Below are 27,076 nucleotides of genomic sequence, written 5' to 3'. Positions count from 1 at the left end.
ATATAAGGAAAGAAATGTCAAAGGTAAAGTTTCCAGGAGATACTTGGTGAAATTTCAGAATTATTCACCAATGGATGCCAAATGGATGGAAGAGGATGACTTGACAGACCATCCTCAGTTGTTGCAGCTTTACTTAGATGCCTTTCAGTTAGAGCTGACTTTAGTTTCGGGCTCCGTCAGGTTCAACAGAGCAAGGGTCCAGAGTATTGCCTAATGCTCAAGGGGGAGGTATCACTTTCCCTCCTCCGGTTATGGACAACTCTCGTATGTAGTGAATCTTGGATGTATTCAGCATCCGTCCAAGGTACTGCACTGACAGTACGTTTGCCATGAGATCACTACTTAGTGTACTAGTCACTGTGAGATGTATGCAGATGAGTATCAGTTTCACCCGGACACTAAAACTATAATTTTGCATCAGCTTATGATCAATTTAGCATGAATTTTGCCTCAACTTTCAGACACAAAGTTTTTGATCAGCTTGAGAATCGTTTATGGTCACTTCTTGGATAAGTTGTGCATCAGTTTTGTATTGATTGCCGGTCAATTTTTGCAATGAGTTTGTGATCAGTTTGGGGTAACATTTGCAGTAGTTTGTGATCAGTCTCAGATTAGCAAGTGATCAATTTATGATCAGATTATGCTCAGTTTTCAATGATTTACATCTAGCTCCATGGACAAGAGTATATGTTATGATGCCATTGATGTTTTAACCATGGTTTATGCTTGGTTATGCTATGCTATGGTTTGCTTTTGCCGGATGAGTTGAGCTCATGAGAAATAGACATGCCACATGATAATCTGGCAATGTTTTTGAGATTCTTTGTGAGTCTTATGTTATGTTATGTTGGCTGATAATTTTCAGCATATGTTAGGCATATGAAATGGTTGAACAGAAGTGCGTAATGTTGTGCTGACTATGATGCCCTATGGAAATTCCAATGTAGTACTTTGCTTTTGATGCATTTGGCAGTGCAATCGAGGAGGATTGTAGGGATTTCAAGGGGGAGAGTTGTCATGAGGACGTGTATTCTTGAAACCTCACTTAACATGTGGATTAATTCTTGATCACATGATTAAGTAAATGTTGCACATGTGAGGTACAATCGGGGTTAAAGTAAATTTACGAGCCCGGGACCGAAAGAAATGACGAGATGTCGAAGGCAAAAGTTGCTATAAGTTATGCTGCATGGATACTTGGTGGTATCTGGTGCCAGTCGTTGGCCTAGGTCATCCATTTGGCCAGAAGTGTCAGTTGGTGACACTAGAGAAGTGGTGTTTAATGGTACCTAATGCCAATCTGATGGACAAAGATGGCACAGAGACACTTGGGAATGAAAGTTGCCTAGCCAATTTAATTATTGGCAGTCAGATTATTTTTTAGGGCACCTAAATAATTACTAGATTAAATTTCCGTATTTAAAGATTAAAAGTTAATATTTAATTATGAAAAATGTTGGAAAAACCCTTTGGGAAGGTTGCCACTTGTCAAAAATGCCCATACAAGATTGAAAAACGTCTTTAGAGATTGAAGAGAAGCATTTCTATAAATTCAGCTTGCAAGGGAGAGGAAGGGGAGGCTGCTGGTTTGATTTGCCTCCATTGGAGGACCTTTTGAGGTTGCCAAGGGCAGACAGGAGAAGACCGATCAACAGCAGAAGACAGTATCTACAAGCTGTTGAGACAAGGCGATAGCTGTAAATGACTGATTTTCTTAAGTTCTTTGCATCTACAAGCTGGTGTGGCAAGGCAACAATTGCATTTGACTGATTTTCAGTCATTCTTAATGACAAAACTCTGAATTTTCTCTCTCTATAGCTTTCCCTCTCATCTCCCAGCCATTTCATAGCCTTGCTCTGAAGATCTGAGCATTTGGATCCTTGGAGGCTGAGAAATTTCAGATTTCTCTGCTCTGTAAATCCTAATATGCAGTAGAAATTAGGGTTTAGCAGTAGCCTCCAGAATTGTGCCAGAAATTCGAAGCTCCGAGACTTGGATTGAACAGGGATGAAGCTTTTTTTAGCCTATTCAAGTGGAGGGACCAGCAAATAATTGAATTTGGGGCATTTTCCATTTCCATCAAAGCGGGTGAAGGCCAATTGATCGCCCGAATCAAGGGGCAAATCGGATTAAAGACTTGCTGGTGATCCATCACAGCAAGGGGAGTTGGAATACCGAAAGGGATTGGGAGAATCCCATTGTAAATCAACTTCTTTTTCAATAAAGCTTAAGAAATACTGAAAGGGGCGCCAATTCTGGGGCCAATTAGGTGTGCATTGTCCAAGATCAATAGGTAAATTTGTATTTTCAGATTTGTATTAACTGTTTGCTGCTGTAATTAAGTTGTAATTAGGGATTTACCACCTATCCGCAGAAGGAAGGCTGGTTTCAGTGTGGGCACCCATGAACTTGTGAAATGACTGTTTCCAACAGGAATACCTTCTTGATGGGACTTGCCTGTGTGAGAGAGCTTGTGCTCATGCAACAGAAGATTGGCAATCCGGAGGGTTAGAGCTTGGATGGTCAAAGAGGAGCTTGTGTTTATGCAACAGGAGTAGCAATCCATTCAGCTAGAGCTTGGCATGTTCAAAGACAAGGTTGATCAAGATGGTAGGCCCGGTAGCAGTCTGTGGTTGCCAGTTTAGAAGGTGGCATTCCCTCTCCTAGCCAGCTTGAGGGGATAGGAGGGGTGTGGTGTTTGCCCCTTAAGGGAGATGAAAAGAAAAAGTCCAAAATAATTGTGAGTGGGAGGGCTTGTGCTTCTGCAACCAAAAAGTATCAATCCGTCCTGCTAGAGCCTCTCTCATGCTAGCTTGAGGATGTAGGAGGGGGTTAGTGTTTGCCCCTTAAACCATGGAGTGGGTCTTCAGGAGCTAATTGGTTAGTCAGATCTCACTTGCATTATAGGAGTGGGCTGCTTGTGGCACTGGCCACTCTGCCATATTTGGCTTGGCGGTGGAAAAACTTGTAACATCTGATTTGTCAGTTCCGGTTGTCCAGTAATGAAGATTGACTGTCAAATTGTGGTTTCTCCTACCAGTGTACCACCATCTCAATAGCATTGGAAATCCTTCTGAGGTCCACGGTAGCTACCCGAACCTTCAACAAACCTATGCTAGTCGTTGTCTCAGCAAAAGAGGTAGGAAGTGCCATGCTGAACAGATACTTGAAGCCTCCACCAAAGAATGGTATTTTCACTGCGAAGTCTGGGAAGAGGAGAGTGGCAACAAAACCTTACCTCCTAAACTGAAGTCGTGCAAGGCAATCTGGCAGATGATCCCATATACTTTATACCACTGGGGAGTTGTCATCCAACTCCTGGGCAGGTGTAATGAGTTTGTCGATGAAAATTCCTCCCCAAATGCAAGCATTGGTAATGCTCGAAGTTGCAATGGAGTGCAACCAATCTTGAAGGAGCAAGGGGTGGGGAGTGATCCACATTTTGCCCAAAACAGCTATCTCAGAGTACTCCTATATTTCTCATATTGACCAAAAATGTTCCTCCAAAAGAACAACATGCAAAGGAGCAGATTGGGGGGCACCAGTAGGTTTTGTTGGCGTTAGAGCATTGTTTTCAATTGTACATGCATGAAGTGTTCCCTGGACTGAGCTGCTGAAAGCCAATAGATTGAGGAAAGCGGCTATATAGTGAGGGAATGGACACGGATACATTTGATAGAGGTGAAATGACAGAAGAGAGGAGAGAGAGAAGGCAACACCTGAGCTGGAGGAGGAACAGCATAGTGAGAGGGAGGAGGGTGAGTGTGCTGCTGGTTAGGGCATCGTCACAAGTTGAAGGAGCAGGCGGGCTGGAGAAGGGGAATATTGTGCAGGAGGGGAAGGAGAGAGGTGGGCCTGTCGCTGTTTTCAGCAGCTCATGTGACTGGAGAAATTGGGAGAGAAGAGAGGTGGTGGTGTGACGGAGAGGAGAGGAGACATTGTAGCTGTGTGCAGTGGTGCCCTGCAGGTTGTGGAACTGGAGTCAATGATCAGTTCTACAGCATGCCTACAGGGAGAGAGGAGTTGTCTCTGCAAGAGGAGAGAGCTAGGGTGTCTTTGCAAGAGGAGAGCTAGAGTGTCTCTACAGGGGAGAGAACCAGGACAGCCCTGGAGATCAGAGTAGCTGAACAAGCTAATTATTATTATTTGCTTCTGGATCTTTTCGGTCCAAGACAATGGAGAGGATGAGGAAGGAAATATTTATAGCTCATGGACCCAAACATAAATGAGATCAGATTAGGGGTCTCACTAATGCAGTATGAGTTTTAAAGAACACAGTATATGTGATGCAGACAAAGCCAAATAGTCATGAGCCTTGCTACAGGGCATTTCAGGCAAAGCTTGATTCAGAGAGTACAGGGGAGAGAGTGCAGGCTTGGCAGCATATTCTCTGATGAGCATTTTGATTGATGGATTTAGAACTTCCTACTCAGGGCAACATTTGAGTCAGAAGTAGTGGAGGCCTTCTGTCAGCAGGAACTGCACACATTTAGAGGTGATGATGGACACTCTAATCTCTTTCACTTTTCCTTCTATTCTTGGAAAGTGGTTGATTCTGTGTAGAGAGCTTCGCTGCAGAGTTTGGGTAAGTGCCGAAGTGTTTGATGGTGCAAAATATTACATTTGGAGCTCAAGAAACCCCTTGAGGCAAGTAATGTTGTAATATTGGGAAAACAATCTTCTCCATCAGCCCAAAGTATGGATTTTGTGGAGAAAAATTAAATGGGGAGTACAAAACTGTTGGCTTCAACTGATGTTTGAGGGTAATCTTGTGCCCATATTATTTATTGCAAATAAGGTGTTACCTTGCTGCATGTCATGTCATATATTGTTTTGATTGGATATTTAATTTTCTGAAAATGAGATTCATGTCTGTACTGTATGCAGCTTTTACTTGGAGATAGCCAGCAGTTGTAAATTTCATTGAAGAAATTTTCCATTTTCCAGGTGTAACTTGTTTGCATCTTCAGTCTGATCACTCTACGCTTATAGCAGGGACAACGGCAGGGCATGTTCATGCCTGGGATGTAAAGTAATCGTTGATTTCTTTTGATTAATCAATCTCCTTTCGAATTCAAAGACTAATCATCTATTTTCCTATTGAAAAAGGATATGTTTCATTGCAGTTGTATGTCCAATGTTTCAGTGCTCCATACACAAAGAATTTCAAGCTTTTTTTAATTATAGTGTTGTTCAAAACTCCACCTTTCTCAATGCTTGTGCTTTTAATGTGGAAAAAGTCATGTCTAGCTGGATTAGTAAACAGGTGATAAGGTGTTCAAGCTCAAACTAGTGATATACCTCTTGCAGTCTCCTGACAGTTCTTATCCATCTGGGTGAGTATGCAGAAGAGTTCTGTCTAGTACAGTAGGCTGGATCCCTGTAGGGCCAAGCTAGTCTTGATAGGATGTGGCAATGTAGGTTGAGTATCCAAAGATTCTCAAATGAGATTCTTTTTTGCTCTGCCCATACCAAAAGGAAGGCATATGATCCTCAATCCTGAGGGCATGAATGAGCTCTGCCAAAGACAGTATAGCTCTAGTCGGGTTGAGAAGAGCACTGCTTGTTTCTGAGATGCAATGCTATTGGCAATAGTGCTAAAAAAACTTTAGTTCTATCATGAGACAAACCTTTTACATTTCTATTCCTTTATGCCTTTTTTGATGGTTGTCCAAATCAAACCATTTCTCTTCTTGAGGGCAGTACCCAACAAATTGCTGGTCCTTCCATCACATCTGACAGCCATGCACGGATTAGGTTGATCAATCTTATTGTTTATTATGAGAGATGATAAATCTACCTAGAAAGATCTAGTGAATGCATGGACTTGTATAACTAGTTACTAGCTTCAGTAAAAGTGGATGTCTGTATAGTGCAAAGAACGGGTGGGAAGTAGTTAGCTGTAAGTCAAAGTAAGATCAAAGGTGCATTCGCTAGAAACAGATACTATTTTTACGGACTTCCGAAATTGTAGCTCTCAAGGTGTTGCTAAGAAGATTAGACATCTTTAATGTGAGTATTTTGGCTCCTTTCATCAAGTTTATCTTTTCATGGAGCTAGTCTCCCCAGTCCAATAAATCTAGGATCAGGCCAGCCCCTGTTGTTTGTGTCTCAGCACAGTAGACTTTCTCCTCCATGCACTTGTTTGTTCTGTTGTTTCTAGCCCCTTGTCCCTTGTCACATATTCTCCTTTGCTTTCCTAGTCATGTGTGATGGCATGATAGATTCTGGAGTTAAAGTTGGGTGCTTTGTTTTCAATCTTATGACAAGCTTAGCCCTAGCCTCGAGTTGAAGCTCCTGCCTAAAAGTGGATTCAACCCACCAAGCTTTGATGCTAGATCAATACATGTGTGGAGCCGGTCCCACATTGGATATATTCAGTCCCCACCCACCCGACCAAAGACTCCAAGAGCAAACTTTGTCTACACCCTAACTAATATGTTGCTACACAATGTGAGATTCTCCCCATAGACAGAGGCAGTTCCCAGGTACACGTTCTCCTCTATTGACAAGCATAACTACCCTATAGAGTGGTATTTGCCAAGTCCTATCATTTACCCCTCAAGGAAAGGGGTGTTTTCAAGTTCCGACAAAGCCTTTCTATGATGGATCAAGCAGCAATTTGCAATTTGGGATTGGCTCAAATCTAGAGCACGATCTCTCTTTATGAGTCTACGTGATTTTGTCCTTGTGCATGTGTGCAGACTTAGGATTGTAGTGGAGGTTTGGACGAAGCTCTCTTCTCTCTACCATTAGAAGATTTTCACCCACTGTATCAACATAGAGAAGAAACTCCAGATGCTTTCTGTTGATGATTCCCCTTCTGTAGGATCACATCAACAAGACGGAGGACATGTGCGATGAGCTTGCATCCCTTGGCAGGATGATCTCATTAGAGGACATGGGGATGATTCTCCTTACTCAGTTGCAATCTCCCAAGTATGATGTCTTCTATACTAGCTTGCTTACCTCCAAGGTTTGGAAAACTCTTCTATGGGAAGAGCTAGCACCACTTGTCTTGGAGCATGAAGAGCAACTCAAAGAAATTGGTGATAGTAGATCCAACCTTTCGAAAGCTTTTATTGCAGGTTTGGGAGGGGGCAAGAAGAAGGCCGAAAAGGCCAAGAACAAGAAGAACCAAGTTTAAATTTGGAGTCTTCCTGGAGCTCTAACACAGATTCAACGAAGCCTAAATGTCCACATTGTGGGAAGGGTACCCATCCAGAGGAGAAGTGTTGGAAGAAATACCCTCACCTTCATACGGGTGTGAAGGATGGAGCTAAAACATCTGAGCCCTCTACCTTTTCACTAGGTGTTACACAAGTTCGTGTTCCTTCACATCCATGAGATGGAGTCACCTTCTTCATTGGTTGTCTCATCTTCAACGAGACCTTGGCTTATAAAAAGCGGTGCTTTGAGTCATACAACGAATCATGATATAGTCACTGCTAGTGACATTCGTTTGGTGCCTATTCGTGGTGTTGGTATTTTACCATTATTGCTTGACTGTCCATTGAGCTTTGCTTTGTAAGGCCTACATGTTTCAGACTTGGGCTTCCCTTTTCTCTCCATTCATGGCCTTACTAGATTGGGTACCCGAGTTGTCTCCACCAAGAAAGGTGTTTTTATTGAGGATTCTTCTATAGGAGCCATTTTAGTGGCAGGTTGGCAGGAGAGAGGGCTGTATAGGCTCCATTCCCCTTTCATTTCACAAGGTCCTCAAAGGTAGTGTTCCGTCGCTGCACCTCTTTCTACTTGTGCACCATCTTTTCCACATGTTTCATCCCTTCCTCCACCATCTCCTCTGGTTGTTCCCTTGTACCTCCTATCCTTTTCAGAGGGGGACGATATTGATGATGTGATTGTGGATTCCCTGGCCCCTTATGTTTCACAGGGGGATTCTTGGGATCATGAGAAGCTTCTTCATTGACAGACTTTATCCATATTGCACTTATTTTGCCACCCTTGGATCCATTTTGTCTTCTTTGGCCTTCAGCCATATCCAAGATTTGAGGGGAATCTTAGCAGTCATGCGTATCTTGCTCAGTCATCTCTTGTGTGTGAGCCTCGGTCTGAATTAGGCAGGGACAGTAGGAGCTCTAACACTCAGTTTGTCATGTGTTTTGACGGAGGAGGTAGCTCTATTTATAGCATGCATTTTTTTTGAGTTGATTTTAGATGTGTTCATAAAGTGGTTATTTTTTCAGCTCAGTGTATTTCTTTTTCAGTGGATCTGGATTGCATTAACATTGGCCAAGATGAGGGTGATCAATTGTATATTGGCGATAATCATTTATTTATTATTATTTTGTTGATTATTAGATTGGCCAAGATGTTTGGCTCTAGATTTATGCAGTCAGCCAGTTTTGGGTAGATTTGGCTATGTATAGCCTGCCTTTAGTGGCTGCCATCATTATCCATTGTAGGTTTCAGAACACTCTGACATTCAAGGCTTCTCCTCTGTCTGTCGGTGCTACCTTCTGTCATCAACCTGATTGGGCACCCTCATTGGTGCCTTGGGCTTAGTGCAAGGACTGATCAGTCTTCTCTGTATTCAACATTCTTTTGGAGTTCAGTGCAGATTTTCCTCTTCCATTCTCTTCTTGCATTGTAGTCTTTTTGTTCCCTTCTCTCTCCTTGTTCCTGTTTCCTCTTTTGTTGTGTACTCTCACATGGTATCATCACCAAAGTGAGGACTCAGAGGTTCTACGAAGAGAAGACCACACACAACTTGCTGTTTAGAGCAGATCTGTTGTGAAGAATGGAGATCTTGTACCTTGTTTGGACTTTCTATGAAGTGTGTGGGGCATCTACAACTTCTCTTCATAGGGTGTAGCTGATTTTCCCTTCGTTTGGTAAGCCTGACCCCAAAATGTAGGAGTTTCTTGGGTGTTTGCAAGTGTCTTTCAAGAGTTACGGAGTACTAGTTTGACGGGTTTGATGACTCAGATGCGGAGACCATTCAATCTTCCTTTGATAGGCGGCCCCATTTGTCAGACTATACCTGTATCATACATATCCTGTACTACAGGTCCCTGCATAGCCATGATAGCTTGTGTCCCTAGAGCCAAGAAGATCTGCAAACTATGCTAGGAGGAGGTGGAGAGCAAGGAGCACTACATCTATAGATGTAGAGCCTGTAGTACAGTCTAGGTTAGATACCCCACAGTATTTAGACGAGATACCTCCCTTAGACTAGTCATGGAGTCCCTAGATCAGCATTGCTTGGGTGGGTTTCTACACTTGATTCAGAGGCTCTGCACTTCGCTACTACAAGTAGGCACTTTGCAGAGGGGTGGGCGATAGTCACCATCGATTTCTTTTAGACAGTGACCCCACACGCTACACCTACATAGAGAGGGGTGATAGTCCAGAGAATTGTGGAGATCGGAGTGGCACTTCGCCTGCGGGTGTAGGCGCAGCGGATAGAGAGGCTACACTAGAGAGAGATGAGGGAGATTTGCCAGCGACATTAGTACGTGACTGAGCTGATGTTTTGAGGACTTGCATTTTTAATGCTTAGCTTTAGCATTTTTAAGCTGTGCATATGCGAGGTGCAAAGTCGGTTAAGTGATGGTGAATACCCTAGTGACCCAAGTGATCAGTGGGTGCCATTGGCAAATGTTGTATTAAGTTATGCTTGTAGGTGCTTGGTCTTAGTTTGGGTTTAGGCCATTATTTGGGCCCTTAAATGTCCAACAATGACATTGGGGCTAGGCATTAATTATTTAATTAATGCTAGGACTTAATTAATTAATTAATGCTAGTTCCAAGCCAATTAATGTGTGTGACAATTGAATGTCTAGTGGGGGTTAGCACAATTAATGTGAATGGGCACTAGCCAGTTCTTGGGTAGGGTCAAATGGTTAATTAATTATTTTTCAGAAATTAAATTCTAAAATTAAAATTTGAAAAGTAAGTAATTAAATCTGCAAATTACTTTTGGAAAGCTGCCAAGTGGCAAAACAGGCTGCCACTTGTCAAAACTTCCCATGCAAACTAGAGGGGAGCTGTTTGGGGGTTGGCTGAGCATCATTCTAGCATTGAGAGGCCGAGGGAGGGACAAATTCACACTTTGCACTCTTGGATATCATATTTTGCATATTCTAGTGACTTGAGTTCCAAATCTCCATCCCAGATGTGCTGTTGTACAGTATGGTATTGGACCTCAATGTGTTTTATGGGAGCATGAAGTAGAGGTTCTTTGCATTGGCAAGAGCACATTGGTTGCCCCATCGAAGAAGAGTAGGTCCTTGTTAAGGTCCAATGTCTGCTAGCATGCTTTGAAGCGAGATTAACTCTCCAGTTGATGAGTACATTTCATTGTACCATGCCTCCAACAAAGAAAGGGCTGGTAGGTTGCTTTTTACTGCTCCAAGAGATTGGATCAGATCCAAGGGTAAAGGCATAACATGAGGTTTGCAGGTGTGAATATTACTTGCCCAAATCTCACTAGCTTGAGAGTGTGGTCCTTTCTCCATAGAGAATTGTGTGGGAGCAGATGTCCTGTAGTTACTGTAATACCTTGCGGAATGCCTCTTGGACCTGTTCCTGTTTGCCTTTCTTTACTTTCTTCTTTTTTTGTGCATCCTTGATATGCCATGAGCAAAGCACGGCTAATGAATGTGGTCCACCTAAACACATTTGCTTATGATGGGCATCTTGCTCGAAAATCATTGGCACTTACTCCTAGGTGATGGTATCCCTCACACATGAGGTGAGAAGATTGGTGTAGAAAATGTGTATGTTGTTTGTAGCCTTGTGGCTTCTTGTGTTGTTTTCAACGTGTCTTGGAGACGCAGTGTGCTTGATTGATGGGATGGCCCTTCGTAACTATTTCTATTCATTAATTCAAAATCCTTCATGAAAAGAAAGAGAGCGAGTGCAAGAAGGAAGAATGAACCAAACTTATTTGAACAGTGGCAGCATAGTAGCATACAAGGGGGAAGCCTTGCACCAGGATGTTCATGTCAGTGAGGGTGCTGGACAAATGCAGGAGGTCAAGAGAAGAATAGGCAATGGCGAGGAGAATGATGACGTAAAAGAGGGTGAGGGCAAGAGAATGGTGGCAACAAGGAGAGCTGCGGTATATAGCAGTGAATCTGCCAAATTTTCCGCCCTATCCAAGAATGGGTGGACTGTAGGAGAAATGGGCGGACTGGCCATAAATTGAAAAAGGCATAGTGATTACCAGCAAAAATGCGAGGCAAGGTATCATAAATTTGAGCATGATCACATGCAATGATGACAATATGTGAGCTGCAAATGTGCCTATCAAACTGGGGCTCATGAACATAAAATGACCTGCAAAAATGCGATGAATGCTATGATGAAACTATAGGGACAATCTTGTATCCATGTGTGTGAGGATCCAATGGTGTGATACAGGTTTTTACGTAGTATTCTGTAATGATCATGCAAGAAAAGAATGTGATGGATAAAAATTAGAAACCTGAGTTTGTTTTGCCTTAAGACTAGGATACAAGATGCCCCTATCAGATTGGAGCTCACAAACAGAAGACGACCAGCAGAAATGCGATAAATGCTAGCAACATGATCCATGCACATGCACATAGGATGATGGTGAATTAAAGGACAATCTTGTGTTTAGATGTGTGATAGCCCAGTGGGATGATATAAGTTTTTAAATTAGTACTCTTTAAAGATCACTCTAGGGTGGTGGATAAAAATAGAAACCCTAGTTTATTTTGCCCAAAGACTAGAAAAATTAGAGCTATGTTTTGCCTTCGGTATTGAGGTGTTTTTTTGAGGTGCGGTGGGTGAAGAGGAAGAAGAAAGTTGTATTAACATCCTTTAAGATGCCTAAAAGGCGCATAGGACAAAACGATAGATGTCAAGATTTTAGTTACAATCCACTTCGGGGTGCCAATGGCATGAAAAATGAAAGCCCAATTGTTGAAGCTACAAGTGGCTTTGGTCTTTTGAACTCCTCTATGATGATTTTACTGCTTCAATAAACTGCCCATTCCCCCTCTTTACTAGCTGCCTTCATCTTGGTCATGTTTACTAGCTGCCTTCATCTTGGTCATGCTTTGAGTTGTGTTGATGTGAGCCTTTCTATGAGTCACATTTTTTGTTCTCTTGAACCATTTTGATTGTCTTAATACTTCAACTTTATTTTGTATGTCTCCAAACATCAAACTACTTTGTGAGACTCCATTGTACCACCCAATTGAATCCTTGCTCTTCCAAGGATGGTCTTATTTTGGTCTCTACCTTGTATGACTAAAGCAACTAACATGATGGGTGTATGTGTGTGCATGTTGTTTCAGGAATCTTAAGCGACTTTGGAGTGTTCGCGTAGGCTCAAACTCTGTGACTTCATTGCATTCGCAATTTTATGATGCAACAACCCTCATTGTTGGAAGCATCAATGGTGTGATCACTATTTTAGATGGAGAAATCGGCACAATCTTGAAATGCTATGCTTTGAGTCAAAAGGATGGAGCTGCAACTAGCAACAAATTGAAGGTTTTGTCTCTTGATCATAAAGGTGTATCATTTTCATTGGAAGGTGTTCCGAAAAGAAATGGTTCCCCTATCTTGTGTTTGAGGATAGGCATGACAAAGCTAGTCACAACTCACCCAGATGGAAGGATCCGGCTATGGCAGTTCTCATTATGATATTTTACGCGCATAATATGCAAATGAGTATGTATGCATGGGTATAATTCTTTTTCATTGATTGGAGCCATCCTTGGGTTTTGCATTCTGATGTCTACCACATTATGTGAGGTGTTGTATTGAATTTTGTTGTCATTAAGTCTGTTGTCAATAATCTGTGGCAACTACGCTTTCCTCGATGGTTTACATTATGATCTTATGATTTTTTTCCGAGAAAAAATCAGTAGTTTTCTGTATTCATTTGCAGAGTGTGCCTTTCAGCATTACTTTGAAAATCCCTGGCCCCTCCACCTACCAAGGTAGTATGCAGCTGAGGAGTCAAGGACATCAAAACAGAGACATCCATGATCCATTGCGCGTTAACCACATCGAGAAAAGAGACGGTACAAAAACAGGTAAGATAGGATTATTTGGAAAGCCATTATTTTGGGACTTGCGATATAAAACATATCCCTCTTCCTCATGTTTGTTGGAAAGCCATTATTTTGGGACTTCGGAATCTTTGAACTGTTGTAAAACATATTCTTCTTCGTTGTATTTGTGAGAGGATGAGCAAAAGCAAGGAAACAAGGTGATTGAGAAAAGGGCGAGAGCAAGAGCAACAAGCATTACTAGCCATGGTTGACAAACTTTGAGCTTCCATTGCCATGTAGATATGCTCCTCTGCTTGCCTCACATCCTCTTGATGTTGCCCTTTGCAGGGCGATGTGGCAAGATGCGCCATGCAAGGCCTTAACACACATCAATATTTAATTATCCTCTTATGATTTTTAAAACCTTGAAGTGGTCTTGCCCTCTTGTATTGAATATTGCTCCCTTTTCATTGCTCTTTAATGCTTGAGTAGGCCTCAAATTGAATGTGATGATCAAAATCGCATTTTGGGCCAATTCCTCCTATTCAAGCATCTTGCTATACTCCAAGGTGTAGTTACCGAGATCTATGCCTGCATACAACAACATCCGGGTGTCCCAAACTATTACATGCGTATCGCTTGTAGGCCATGCGACTATGAATGGTTAGGAAACCTTATAAGCTTGTGATAAGTAATGTTGTAAACCCTATGTCTAGGCCTTAAGAACATCCCTTTTGGAGGCTCATGGGTGCAAAAGAATCCCCTTAGATTATAGGTGAAGGCCTAGAAATATTTAAGAGCCTCATAAATTGCACATGTGCTTTTACAGATCTTGTAAAAACAAGATTCAATCTCACCCTCTTTCTTGTGCAACTTGTGTTCTCTTGGGGCTTAATTGTAAGAGTGTGAGAGGGGGTGAAGGCTTTGAGTGTGTGTGTGCTTTATCGTTCTCTTCTCTTCTTCTTTGCCTTGTTCTTAGGAACATGCTTAGAGCTTGGAGGAACTTGCTCAAGGAGATGAAATTGAAGATCAAGGCAAGGAGATTGGATTCCATGCAAGAAGCAGCCCATGCAAGGAGGGGCTTATTTATGGGACTTACCATGGATTACAAGGTAAGGGCATTCTAGCTTATTTGTAGGCAAGGACTTAGTAGCTAACTTGTTGTGAGAGCGTTTGAAGATTGCTATTCCCACATTGTAGGGAGGTTCTAGTATTTGGGTAAACAAGGACTTTATATTCCATGTGCTATTTGAATGTATGTGCTTGCGAGTACATGATGAAGCCATTCAATAAATGGAGGCGATAGGAAAGCACGCTCTAAGAATAAATTACATAGCATCCTCTACCATGATAAGGCACATACTAAACCATTAGAAAAACATCCTATTGACCTAATGTGCAAGAAACCATGCAGAATAGTCAAACAAAGAGTATATGAAAGAAGCCTTTGTGTGAAGAAAACACAAACTAGGTTATCAATATTGTAGCTCCATCCTCCCATGTAAGCCTTCCTCTTTCTAGGTTCAAGGGAGCATGAGCTGCACTTGTAGTTTTGGGGCATGTTTTAAGTCAACCTTGAGAGAGAGAGAGAGAGAGAGAGAGAGAGAGAGAGAGAGAGAGAGTGTGTGTGTGTGTGTGTGCGTAAAAATTTTAAAAGCATAGCATTGTAATGGCATCTCATTGAAAATTTTACATTGATAAGTAGATCCTCAATCTATCAAGTTCGTAGAGGGGTGTATATACAAACAAATTTCATTTGACATTTCCTATGACAATAGTAAAATTTTCAAATGAGGAAAAATCATTAGATACAAGGTTAAACATCAAGGGAAGAGATTCTTACTGGTGCAATTAATTGAAACCAATGTGGCATTAGTGGCCACCATAGTTAAGGAGTATCTCCCAAGAGCATTAACCAATTAAGTTAAGAAATACAAGCCATGATAAATGGATGTGTCTACTACTTCCAATCTAACTACAACTAGAAGTTAGTGAGGGATAACAAACAATGGTTAGTTGCTGATAACTTGTGTGGTTGTTTTTGATGTTCATTATAAGAAGCACATCACCTAATTGGAAGAGGTAGACATGAGTAGTTGAGATTGAGAAGAAGATAGAAATTGTAACAAGCCCTTCATTTGGTTGAGGAGTTTTGGAAGATTAGAGAGTTGAAATCCTTAATATATAAGCATAAGAAGTGGGCTAGGGCAAGGAATGCTCAATCATGTATGCATTTTGTATACCCATTGGATGGAGCTAGTGGTAGATTACTCTTTTATTGTTTTACTCACAAATATTAAATGCCTATGTGCTAGTGTCAATGTGTAAAGCAAGAATTAACACACACACACACACACACACACACACACACACACACACACACACACACACACACACACACACACACACACACACACACACACAGAGTTCCTTTGTGTATGAAATAATAAGATTTCTAACCTCTTAAAGAATTGACAACTAGTATTAATCAAGTGAACAAAATACATTAGTCTATCCTTTTCCCAACTTATGGGTTTACAGAACACAATGCAACTTTTCCCTTGGATTACTTACAGAATATTAAACAAAGCAAACAAGGAATTCATGGTAACTTTGCACAAAAGCTGTTGCAAAGCGGCTTCATGAGAGAAGTGAAGTTGTATGGTAGGTTGCCTTAATACTTCCCCAAACATTGTAATTTTCTTTCCTCATCTTTCTTTCTTTTCTCTCTCTCTCTCTCTCTCTCTCTATATATATATATATATATATATATATATGAGAAGTTGTATGGAAGGGCACACTTACAAACGGAGGTTGATGAAGAAACCCCTAGTGTCCATGATATCTAGGATGATCAGATGTAAGGCCTCAGTGTCGCATGAGATCATTAGAGTCGAGCTAGCAGCTACCCCGATTGTGGTAGAGGCCCTCATCGGATAGGTCGCATACATATATAGCCTATGGGACTTACCTAGATACAGATATGCACGGTTGGCCCTTGAGTCCTCCAGGCAGCTTGCTAGAGAGAGTGATACTTCATGTTGGTATGCACAGATGTCGGCCTGGTTTGAGCTACATGGACAAGTTACCCCCCTTCCAGTACTCCCTTGATGCACTGTCTCTTGATCTGAGCAGGTTAGAGATTCACAAGATCATTAGGATGGATCCTTACCCAGTTGGATATCAGGCGGACATGGTTGATGCCATGGCAATAAAGATGGCTTTCTACCGCGAGCATTTCCTTCATACTACAGATGATGGATTTATTGTTCGCCCGATATACATGGATACCCACCTTTCCCATGGGATCAGATGTACTATTGGCTAGTTGCACACCTCCTCACATTAGCTAGAGATTGAGACTTGCAGATATAGATCCATCCCACGAGAGGAGTGCATATGCCAGATATGCCAATTAGAGCCAAAGACAGACGAGCATTATATTTGTTGTTGCCTAGCATATCATGAGGTCAGTGGTTGTTTCCACTCTCTTTAGAGATAGATTTGGACCACTATCTAGAGTCATTGATTTTACCGATCAGCGATGCCTTGGCCTCTTTCTTCTTGAGATACGATGGCTTCTTGACATGTGCCTTAGGAGTACAATTGCTCCAGGACACTGAGGCCCTTCACCATAGAGGCAGCTCATAGACTTCTTTTCAAAGGAGACTCAAAAGACTTCAATACAGTTACAACCACAGTCCACATGAGAGCCTCTCTCATTGCCATAGTCGCACATAGACAAGGAGTATTGATTGATCGAGTCATTCAGCTTAGCTGATCCAGACGGCCTAGGCCTCCGACACAGACACCGATGACACCATCATAGGTGGATACAAGGGATTGTTGCTCGAGCTAGAGCTAGGCCCTCCATACCCACATGAGATTGTACCATTTGGAGCTCATTGTTACAAGATAGAGCTCTATGTTTTACACATAGCCATAGTTAGTTTCCTTTCTTATTTTGCTTTACGCTACATATTTTGCCCAAACAGTTGTATCATCATACACATGATTGTAACTCATGGTCTCATAGGTCAATTTGGCCTTTTGTAGATGTTAATATATCATTTCATTTCTCTCTCTCTACACACACACACACACACACACACACACACACACACACACACACACACACACAGTACTCTTAGGAGTAAATAACAAACTGCATGCTCTCAATTAGCCTCGCTAGCCCCTATTAGGCTTGCCTGGTGATCTAGCCTAGCTAAGGAGGCAGACCAATAGCGTGTTTATATTTTAATGTTATAATAGAGTTTAACCCTTTGGGTTGGATAATTGACTTTATTTTACCTTTATAAAAATGTACATATATATTTGTGTGTGTGTATACTCAAATCTCTCTCTTGCTCCAAATTTTTTCCTTCACTTACACACTCTTCTCTCCAAAATTTTTTGTCTCTTTCTCCAAAATTTTTTCTTCTCTTTCCATAGTTTTTCTCCTCTCTCTCTCTATTCAAACTTTTGTTCCATCTCTCTTTCTCTCTCTCTCTCTCTCTATTCAAACTTTTGTTCCATCTCTCTCTCTCTCTCTCTCTCTCTCTCATACACCCATGAGCACGCGTGAGTGTGCACACACATGTATGTTTATATATACGTGTGCGTGTGTATGTGCACGTGCGTGCACACACACGTGTATATATACACATGCACGCATGCACACACACCCCCCATTCTTTATCTCTAAAATTGTTCATTCCTCTCTTTGATTTTGTCTTTGTCTAAATTGTTTAATTTCCTCCAATTTTTTTTCCTTCTCTCTCTTTCATCAAAAATTTCATTCTTTCTCTATCTAGTCTGTGTGTGTGTGTGTGTGTGTATGTGTGTGGTTGGAATTGCATATAGAGACCATTGATGATGATGATATCATGTATGATTAGGAGTAAGTCCTCCACCCTACATAGTATCATCAAAGCAAAGTTAGGGGCAATACCTATGGCTTTGGAGGCACTCTTTAGAGTAGTGACTTTCTTACATAAGATAGGAGAGCTCTCGCACCATAGATATCCTAGATTAACATTGACCTCCTCATATAGCTAGTAGAAGCATATGAGAGAAAATGTTGGCACACTCACAAATAATTTGGATTAGCTTGCATTGCCTCCTCATAAGTTGGTAGCAACTCGAGGCATATTGTATCGAGTTGCGGGGTAAGGGAGTTAAAAGGGGTCCCTATTTTGGGGTTTGGGGGCAGCGCCCTCGGCTCAACGGTAAAGGGAATATTTCCTAGAATATTCCTTGGCCGACTAGTGGAGGCTCATATGGTAGGCTGGTCAGGCCGACCTAATTGCCTTCGCGGGCTATAAAAGCTAAATCCCTTCACAACCATCGGTCATCTATCTTTCATCCAGTCAGAGTTGTTTCAGCTAGTCTTAAGCTCTTCACCTATCTTTTGTCTAGATCGCCATCTAAGCTTCACAGTGGAAGCGCACGGGTGGACAGAGCCATCTTTGTATCAGTTGTTTGGAGCTAAAGAATTTTTCTAATTCTCCTCTTATCTGTTGTGTACTCTCTATCTCTATCTCTTTCTCAAATTCTGTTCGCTGCGACGTGTAATTTTTTACACCCATAGCCCTCACCTTGCTCGTGTAGCACCACATTGTGTGGAATATGTCTTTTTTTAGCAATAGCTCGCATTTCTCATCTTCTACAACATATCTTCTTCATTTGGCTACTATACAAGTATTTATATACTTGGTTTTGATGCTTGGCATTGATCCTTCCATTGTTGCCATTCGATTTGAGTGCTAAGCTTCAGTTTTGGATTGTTATAATAGTCCACATACTGTCATAAAACATGGCAACAATTATCTTTGATGTCTACACTTATTGCCATTGGTTGGATGATGCATGGTTGATGCTTATGTATTCAAGGATGCTAGGTCATTACTTGGAGTTGATTTAGACCGACTTAACCACTTCATTTACTTTGTTTTGGCTGAGGTTTGCTGGATGGAAATACATGGAAGCACTCTATTTGATGCTTCTATGGCTAGCTTTGTTGGTCTCATGATGCCTGGTTATGCTGGGGTAATATCTATAGGTATGCGAATGCTATGCCCATGTTATGGGTTGTATTTGGAGCTGATTTTGGTACCGAAATAGCTTGGTTTGACAGTGTATTCATTGGTGTATACAATAGGGTTGAACCCCTTTTAACATGGATTTTATATGCCTATTGCTTCGGTTATGATTCAGATGTTCAATTTGCACTACTGATGTGTACCATTGATGCTAGTACATTGATATATCATATGCCCATGATTTGAGGTGGCTTTGAGCTTGATTTGCTCAATTTTGACAGTGAATTTATTGCTGTAATAACAAGGGATGAAGCCTATTTGGTTAGTGTATACTCTACCTATTGGTCATGGTTGCTTTTCCGGTGACTCATATGACTACATGGATGAATACGGAGGTTGATACATGTCTTTTATTGCTTCGGAATGCCTTTTGAGCTTTGATCGAGCTCCGTCTTGGTTGGCATTTGATTGACATTGGTCTAAATGGCATGCTTTGTCATAGTCATTATGCCTATGGTCTATGCTTGACCCTTTGGTACATGCTTTGATGCATATGTCAGAAATGCATGCTCCTTACATTGTCTGTGTTTGATTGCTACTTGGAGATTCATTTGGGCATTCATTTGCATACTTCAGAGCTCTTGGATGCTTATTTGGGTTGTTAGAGATTCGACATTGATTGTTACAAGATGTACTAGATGTTAAAGGTAATCCCTTACTCAAGATGCTCCATTGATATACGATCTTGGCTCCATGATCCTTTATGTATTCACATACTATCTTTGAGCTTGGTTGCTCGATTGACATTGATCTTTTTGCCAGTGGGAGCTTCATGCTATCTTTGGATATTACAGAGCTTGTGGTTTATGCAGTTGAGCTTCTTGAGTAGATGAGACTGGGATCTCTTACATGTCTATGCTCTTGATAGATACCTGTCTGCATTGGATGCCTTTGGGCTGATTTGATCCATCTTCTCTTTGATCATATACTGATCTTTGTCAGGTCATATCAATTAGGCACACACCTAGCTTGGCTAACTCTCTGAGTTCTTTATGCCAGGGCTTGTATCCTCCTACTGACATCGATTGCTCTAACATATTTGGGTGTTTGGCTTATGGTTCTTGATTGCTATAGTGTTTGACTTGGCAATCATACTTGTCTTTGGATCACTGTTAGCTCATTGTTTGCTCTCTTTTTCTCACTTTGATGTGATTTATTACAACAAGCTGTTTTATGCGGATTGTGATGTATTTATTGAGCTTAATCATGTCATTTTGATGTACTTTTGGTACTATTTGGTGGACATCCAGTCATTTTAGCAGTTTCTCTTATTTTCAGTTTGTTTTGGCAGTGGTTTTGGCATGTTTACTGCTAATTACAACACACTATTTTTTACATAATTTGCTTGTGTTTGACTCATTATGGTTGGTCATCTCAAAGATACGACTTTGTTTAACATTGCCAAGTTGGATGAAACAAGCTATGGCTGCTGGAAGTTTCAAATATGGTAGATTTAGGTGTAGAAATTGCAGATTAAGCTACTAACAAACAAGATTATTAAGCCCGAGAACATGGATGATGATGATTGGGCTGATTTAGATGCACTATGCAAGTCCACTATCATTTTATCACTCTTTGAAGAGGTCCACAATAATGTTGTTGAAGATGAATATCAGAGTACATGGAATCTATGGGAGAAGATTCAGAAACTTAATGCAAAGCAGAGCCTTGCTTCGCAGATGTATTGGCTTAAACAATTGATGGATCTCTGCATGGAGGGGATTCCATTGTTTGCTCACTTTAGCTAGTTTCATTCTATCATGAAGATTTGCTTCAATAGGGTATTGAGTTTCAGGATAATCTGCATCCTTTGTCTCTACTTGGCACTTTATCTGAGTCTTGGGATGTATTTCGCATTGCGATTTGGTATCAACAAACTTGATGGGTTGAAATTGAAAGATGTAGAGAGTGCCCTTTTGACTGAAGAAATTAACAAGAAAAACAATGATGCTTCTCGCAATTCACATGATTTATCTATTAGAGGTGGCAAAAGTGGCAAGAAAGATAATGATCGTCATGGGAGGACTCTCACAGAAGTCCCAGTCTAAGTCACGTGGACGCAACAAGTTCCAAGGATGTAAGTCTAATATTACATGTCATTATTGTGGAACAATAGGACACATACAACCATAGTGCCATAAGATGCGTGATGATAAGTGCAAAGAAAAGGGGAAATAAAAAGTGTAGGAGAAATCCAACGACAGGAAAAATCCAATGATCGCAGCATTATACCTCCAAAATCCATTGTAAATATTGAGGAGATAAATGCCATGTAGCCTGAGGAGTCTGATGGTGACTACATCTTAGCAGTCTCTTCATGTAATGTCTCTCAGCTGACTGAGGCTTAATCTATGCATGCACAGTGTTGGCTCTTGGATTCGGGTGCGTCTTTTCATGCGACCCCCTCTACCGTGAGTGGTTTCATACCTCTATTACAGTGTATCTGGTAGTGTGCACTTAGGTGATGATTGGTCTCTCGCTATTGTTGGCATTGGTGATGCCACTCTACAGTTTCCCTTTGGTAGCACTTTTGTTCTGCATAATATGTATTATGTACATACACTGACTAAAAGCCTTATGTCTGCTGGGTAGCTTGATGATGCAGGCTATCATACATGCTTTGGTAATTCTACATAGAAGATAACTTGTGGCAGGCTTGGAGTCTTGCAAGAGGTGCCAAGTGTGGCAGCCTCTACCCTTGGTTGTATCTGGTACTATTGACTATGTTTTGTCAGTGGGTTCTATTCGACATGTCTCTCTTTGGCATGCTCATCTTGGGTATATGTCGCTAAAGGGAATGAAAATGCTTAGTGCTTTGCAATAACTTCCGTCTTCTTTTGACTACTCGCATTTTGAGTCGTATGATCATTGTTTATATGCCACACAGACTAGGAATTCACATAAAAAGTACGGTATTCCACACATGGGTGAGCCTTTGGCTCTTGTGCATTCAGATGTATGTGGATCCATGCCCTGTCAGTTATTAGGGGGTACAAAGTACTTTGTCACATTTATTGACGATTATTCATTTAAGGTTTGGGCTTATCCCATAAAGTAGAAATCTGATGTCTTGGTAGTCTTTCGGCATTGGCTTGCTTTAGCAGAGAACCAATCTCGGCATAGGATGAAATGCCTAAGGACCGATAATAGGGGTGAGTACATCTCACTTGTCTTTGAGCAGTTTTGTGATGAGCGGGGTATTAAGCCCTTACACCCCTCCCCAAAATGGTATGGCATTGAGAGTATGAATATGACTCTCCAAGAGAGGGTCAACAGTATGCTTAGCCAAGCAGGCTTACCACATCATTTTTGGGTTGAGATAGTCTCTACTGTCGTACATCCCATTAATAGGTCACCTTGCAGTGGTATTGACTTCCAGGTTGCACAGGAGGTATAGATAGGAAAGCCTCTCTCATTTGCTCATTTGCGTGTCTTTGGATGTGAGGCCTTCAACCATGTGCCCAAGGACAAACATAGTAAGTTGGATCCTAAAAGTGTAAAAAGCATTCTCCTTGGCTATGGAGATGCAAGTGAGATGGGATATCGTCTTTGGAATTTGCAGGTGCGAAAAGTGATCCACAACCATGATGTTGTGTTTCATGGAAATAAAATGCATATGCAGCGTGAGAGTGCTGTTGAGATACATAGGGTTATTTTTTAGGAGGAGCCTCCTGCTCCCGCACAACTAGCTAGACAACCTGCACTAGCAGCCAATTCTCATGGATAGAATGTTAGATAGGATGTTAGACTGGATGTTGGATAGGCAACACAGCTTGCATTGAGGCGTTCTACTAGAGATAGATGGCCTCTTGACTATTATGAGCCCTCCATAAATTATGTATTGGTTACAGATGCAAGAGAGCCTTTCACCTATGATGAGGCTATGCACATGGGTGACAGTCACTCTTGGGAGAGGACTCTGTAGTTTGAGATTGATGCATTGCATAAGAATAGTATGTGGGATTTGGTTTCCTTGCCTAGTGGCAAGTGGGTGTACAAGTTGAAAAGTAACCTTGGGCACCCCAAGCCGGTATACAAGGCCAGAATGGTAGCAAAGGGTTTTAAGTAGTAGGAGCGTGGTGTTGACTTTGATGCGGTCTTCTCTCATATGGTTAAGAGGACTACCCTATGCTTAGTCTTGGCTTTGGTTGCACAACTTGACTTGGACTTGTATTAGTTGGATGTCAAGACAACTTTTTTACGTGGAGACTTGTATGATGAGATATACATGGAGTAGCCTAAGGGCTTTACAGAGCCTGACAGGGAACACCTAGTGTGTAGATTAAGGAATGGTCTTTATGGATTGAAGCCACCTAGGGAATGATACCATAAATTTGATGCATTTATGCAGTCATAGGGCTACAACCATAGTGCTATGGATTTGTGCATGTATATGAAGAAAGCTTGTAATGGTTCATGACTGATTTTGGTACTTTATGTGGATGATATTCTTTCCGCAGGGAAAGGTCATGACGAGCTAGATGATCTTAAGGATCAGCTCAAGAAGAGCTTTGAGATGAAAGATCTAGGACATGCCTCTTATATAATTGGTATGCACATTACGCATGATAGGTCTGAGGGACTACTCTATCTGTCACAAGATTATGCCCTTAAAGTCCTTGAGTGCTTCCATATGCAGGATGTGAAGCCTATTGGCTATCCATTTCCTTCTCATGTGAAGGTATTACATGCCGATTATCCAGAGACAGATAAGTAGAGGGCCGAGATGGCCAAGATTTTCTATGTATCCACAATGGGCACTCTTATGTATGCCATGATAGCCACCCGTCCAAGTATTGCATTTGTAATTGGTTGGTGTTGTGGCACGTTATATGGCTACACCTGGTAAGAGGCATTGGGATACTGTGAAGGGTAGCATGAGGTACCTGAAGAGCACTGTTGATATGTGCATATGTTATGGTAGCCAATATATAGGAGTCGTGGGATACACTGACTCTAACTATGCAAGATATGCAGATAGTAGGAAGTCCACTTCTGGCTATGTGTTCACTTTTGTTGGAGGTACTGTTTCATGGATGTGTAGGGTGCAAAAATGCACGACCATTTCTACTATAGAGGCCAAGTATGTTGCAGCCATTGAGGCTAGCAAGGAGGCCATTTGGTTGGGTTATTTGGTTGCTGACATGGGTATTGCAGATGCTATCCCTACAGTGCATTTAGATTCTATGAGTGCTATCCAGTTAGCCAAGAATCCAGTCTTCCATGTGAAGATGAAACACATTGAGGTGAGGTATCACTTCATTTGTGAGGTCATTGAGGATAGGTCTGTTGACCTTGTCAAGATCTCAACTAACCACAATCCTGTAGACTTGCTCATGAAAAGTCTCTCTACAGAGTGCTTTGCCTTCCTTAGGAGGTTGATGGGCGTCGGATGAGATGACATCTTTAGGCTCATCCTGTTGTATCTATGTATATGTTGTACTATCTTTCATTTTTTTCTTTTCACTCTTCATTGAGGTAGATTCTTCTTTAAGTGGGAGGTTGTTGGGGCTAAAGGTGCCTCTGCCTAGTCGCTTGCGTATTACTACACTAACAGTACCCACGCCTACACACACTGCAGGTGGTGGGTGCCCATCACTATCACTTTATTATTTATTCTTTCAGTGACATTTTAATAAAGGAAAGGCGGGTCACACATTGTGACTGTTGGAGTTCCCACATTGTGTGTGTGTCTCTCTCTTGCTCTTGCTCCTTCCACAATAGCTCTTGCTCACGCTCGTGCTTCCACTTCACGGCTCACCTCCCTTTATTCCCCTCGACCGATCTGAGTTGAATTCAATCATTAGGGCCCATGTCTTGCAAGTTGAGAGACATGGGGGGACTTGGATCTAGTAGCCTCTCCCTCCAGGACCAAAGATGGAGTTTTCTCGAAGCCACTTCCTAAATCTCTTTGAGGATGGATTTATTGTCGAATTATAGTATATGGACACACACCTCTCCCATGGAAAGCAAGTTGCTATTGGATAGATATGTATCTCCTCCCACTAGTTGAGGATAGATACAAAAAAATGGAAAAATACCTCAGTAGAGGATAGGATATGCCATCTTTGTGATATAAAGCTTGAGATAGAGGAGCACTACATATGCAAAGATGTGCCGTGTACTATGACATACCATGTAGGTATAATTTCCTCTTCTATGGGGGATTTGGACCTCTTTGTCATGTCATGGAGTACAAGGACTAGAGATTTCCAGGGCTTTTTCTACTATAGCTCCAAAGGCCACACAACACTACTATGAGATAGGAGACCAACTCACCCAAAGGGATTCGAGTAGAGAGTAATTAGATGCCACATGCACTATTGGTTCAACAAGCATAAGTCATCTTGTCAGATTTCATCCATCCCACACTGTGGAGTCACACCAGATAGAGGGCCATTGCACTTTGTTAATCATGGAGACCTCGACCATTTGGTGGATGACCAAGGCACCCATATTATACCTAGATTAGGTCCATCATTGTGAGGCATAGGAGACTTACCCCTTGACACATCAACAGAGGATTTATAAAGTAGATACCTAATTTGGAAGCCAAAAGGCAAGTGAGGGAGCTCAAGGTAACAAATTTTGATGCTAGGAGGCCACTTGTCTAATTGGATTGTGAATTCGAGGTCATTTGCCCCTTCGTTTGGCCCGAAACCACTTTTGGGCAGTGTGAATGTGATGGGGTCGAATCGGTTATTTGGCAAGTTATGGTTTAATGAGGCTTAAAAGAAGTCTAATCTTCAAGAAACATTATGAATGGGAGGAGTCCCATTTTTTGATGCCCCATTTTTAATTAAAAAATAGCATTTTGTGTCTCTTCGAATCATGCCTTCTCCTCTTGGCTCTAAGATCCCTAATTTCTTCGCTCCATATTGCCACACAAACAATAAGAGAAATGATGCATTCTATGGAAAATTCAAATTTTGGTATTTCTCTCTCCTCTTTCTCTCTCACCATAATCGTTGTTCATGCGGGTTGAGAGGATGAGGGGAAATGGGTTCCGGTTTGTGACGAGATGCGAGGAATCGAACAAGGAAGCACAAAGATCAGCAGTTGTGTGGTGGTGTGAGCGGCTCCATTTTTTGAAATATGATGCATCATGTGTGTGAGATTTAGTATAAGTGTCGATTTATTGCATATTATGTCGTATATCTTGTGTTTGTCATGGAATATGGTTAAAAAGGTTTGAGTTATGTTTGTTCTGAAATCATAAAAAACTCAATCACTTTCAATCGTTTATATAAAAAAGATTCAAACTGCAAAACCCGTAATGCGAGATTTAATGTGGAAATGGGGTTTTTGTTAGATTTCGAGGATTCAATGTTGTTCACATGGAATACAATGGATATATTAATGGACGATAGTCCAAACTAGTAACATAAATCAAAAAATCAAGAAAAATCAATAATTTATGCTCAAATAAATAGAAAAAAAGTCTTTTTAAAGAAAAATAAAAAAAGTTTTAATACACAAAAAATTATCAAAAATTAAGAGTGTGTGGATGTAAAATGAGGGTAGGTCATGAGAATTTGCCTCTATCTATCTCCATTTGTGTGTGAAAAGTATGTATTTATGACTTATTCATGCAAAAAATGATGATAAAACTCTTTTACATCTATGCATGGAAGCAAAACCCAAATGGTAGGGAAAAAATAACTGAAAAGAGAATAGATGTGAATGAGTTTTGATTTCATTACATACTATGGCGTTTAGGCTTCAGTTTGTTTAAGTTTGAAGAGGAATAGTAGCACAAGTTATCTACAACAATTAGCCTAGGGGGTGCTTTATTTGTGTGTATAAGCGAGGTGTTAGTCACATATACATATGGAATACTCCCTTTGCTTGGAGTTGTAATGGGCAATACATTGGACTACAGTTTGAAACTTATGTCTACAAACATGTTAGTTAGATAAATCATTTTGTAGCATCCAGACGCTCCTAGTTGTGAGGTTGTGGGCGTTGTTTGGTGTG

The 27,076-nt window shown here is 41.3% G+C and overlaps 1 protein-coding gene across 14 annotated transcripts in view; it reads left to right on the top strand.

Annotated features, from left to right (window-relative positions):
- LOC148037551 (F-box family protein with WD40/YVTN repeat doamin) overlaps nt 1-27,076 on the top strand; it is a 122,113-nt gene that overhangs the window by 57,338 nt on the left and 37,699 nt on the right. For 4 of the 14 annotated variants that reach the window (XM_087676491.1, XM_087676489.1, XM_087676487.1 and 1 more), the window contains exons 8-9: nt 4,948-5,032; nt 13,978-14,110. In XM_087676491.1, coding sequence (XP_087532617.1) covers nt 4,948-5,032; nt 13,978-14,110 — 218 coding nt within the window. Of the gene's footprint in view, nt 1-4,947; nt 5,033-12,293; nt 12,731-12,892; nt 13,401-13,977; nt 14,149-27,076 lie in introns of those variants that run through there. The other 10 variants (XM_087676479.1, XM_087676492.1, XR_015690657.1 and 7 more) reach the window with 9 other exon arrangements.

Source organism: Lygodium microphyllum, chromosome 4 (genome assembly GCF_053477565.2).
Source record: "Lygodium microphyllum isolate KBCC chromosome 4, Lygodium_microphyllum_v1.1.10, whole genome shotgun sequence".
Classification (NCBI taxonomy): domain Eukaryota; kingdom Viridiplantae; phylum Streptophyta; class Polypodiopsida; order Schizaeales; family Lygodiaceae; genus Lygodium; species Lygodium microphyllum.
Note: the sequence above shows the minus strand (reverse complement) of the source record. Positions and strands in the feature narration are given on the sequence as shown.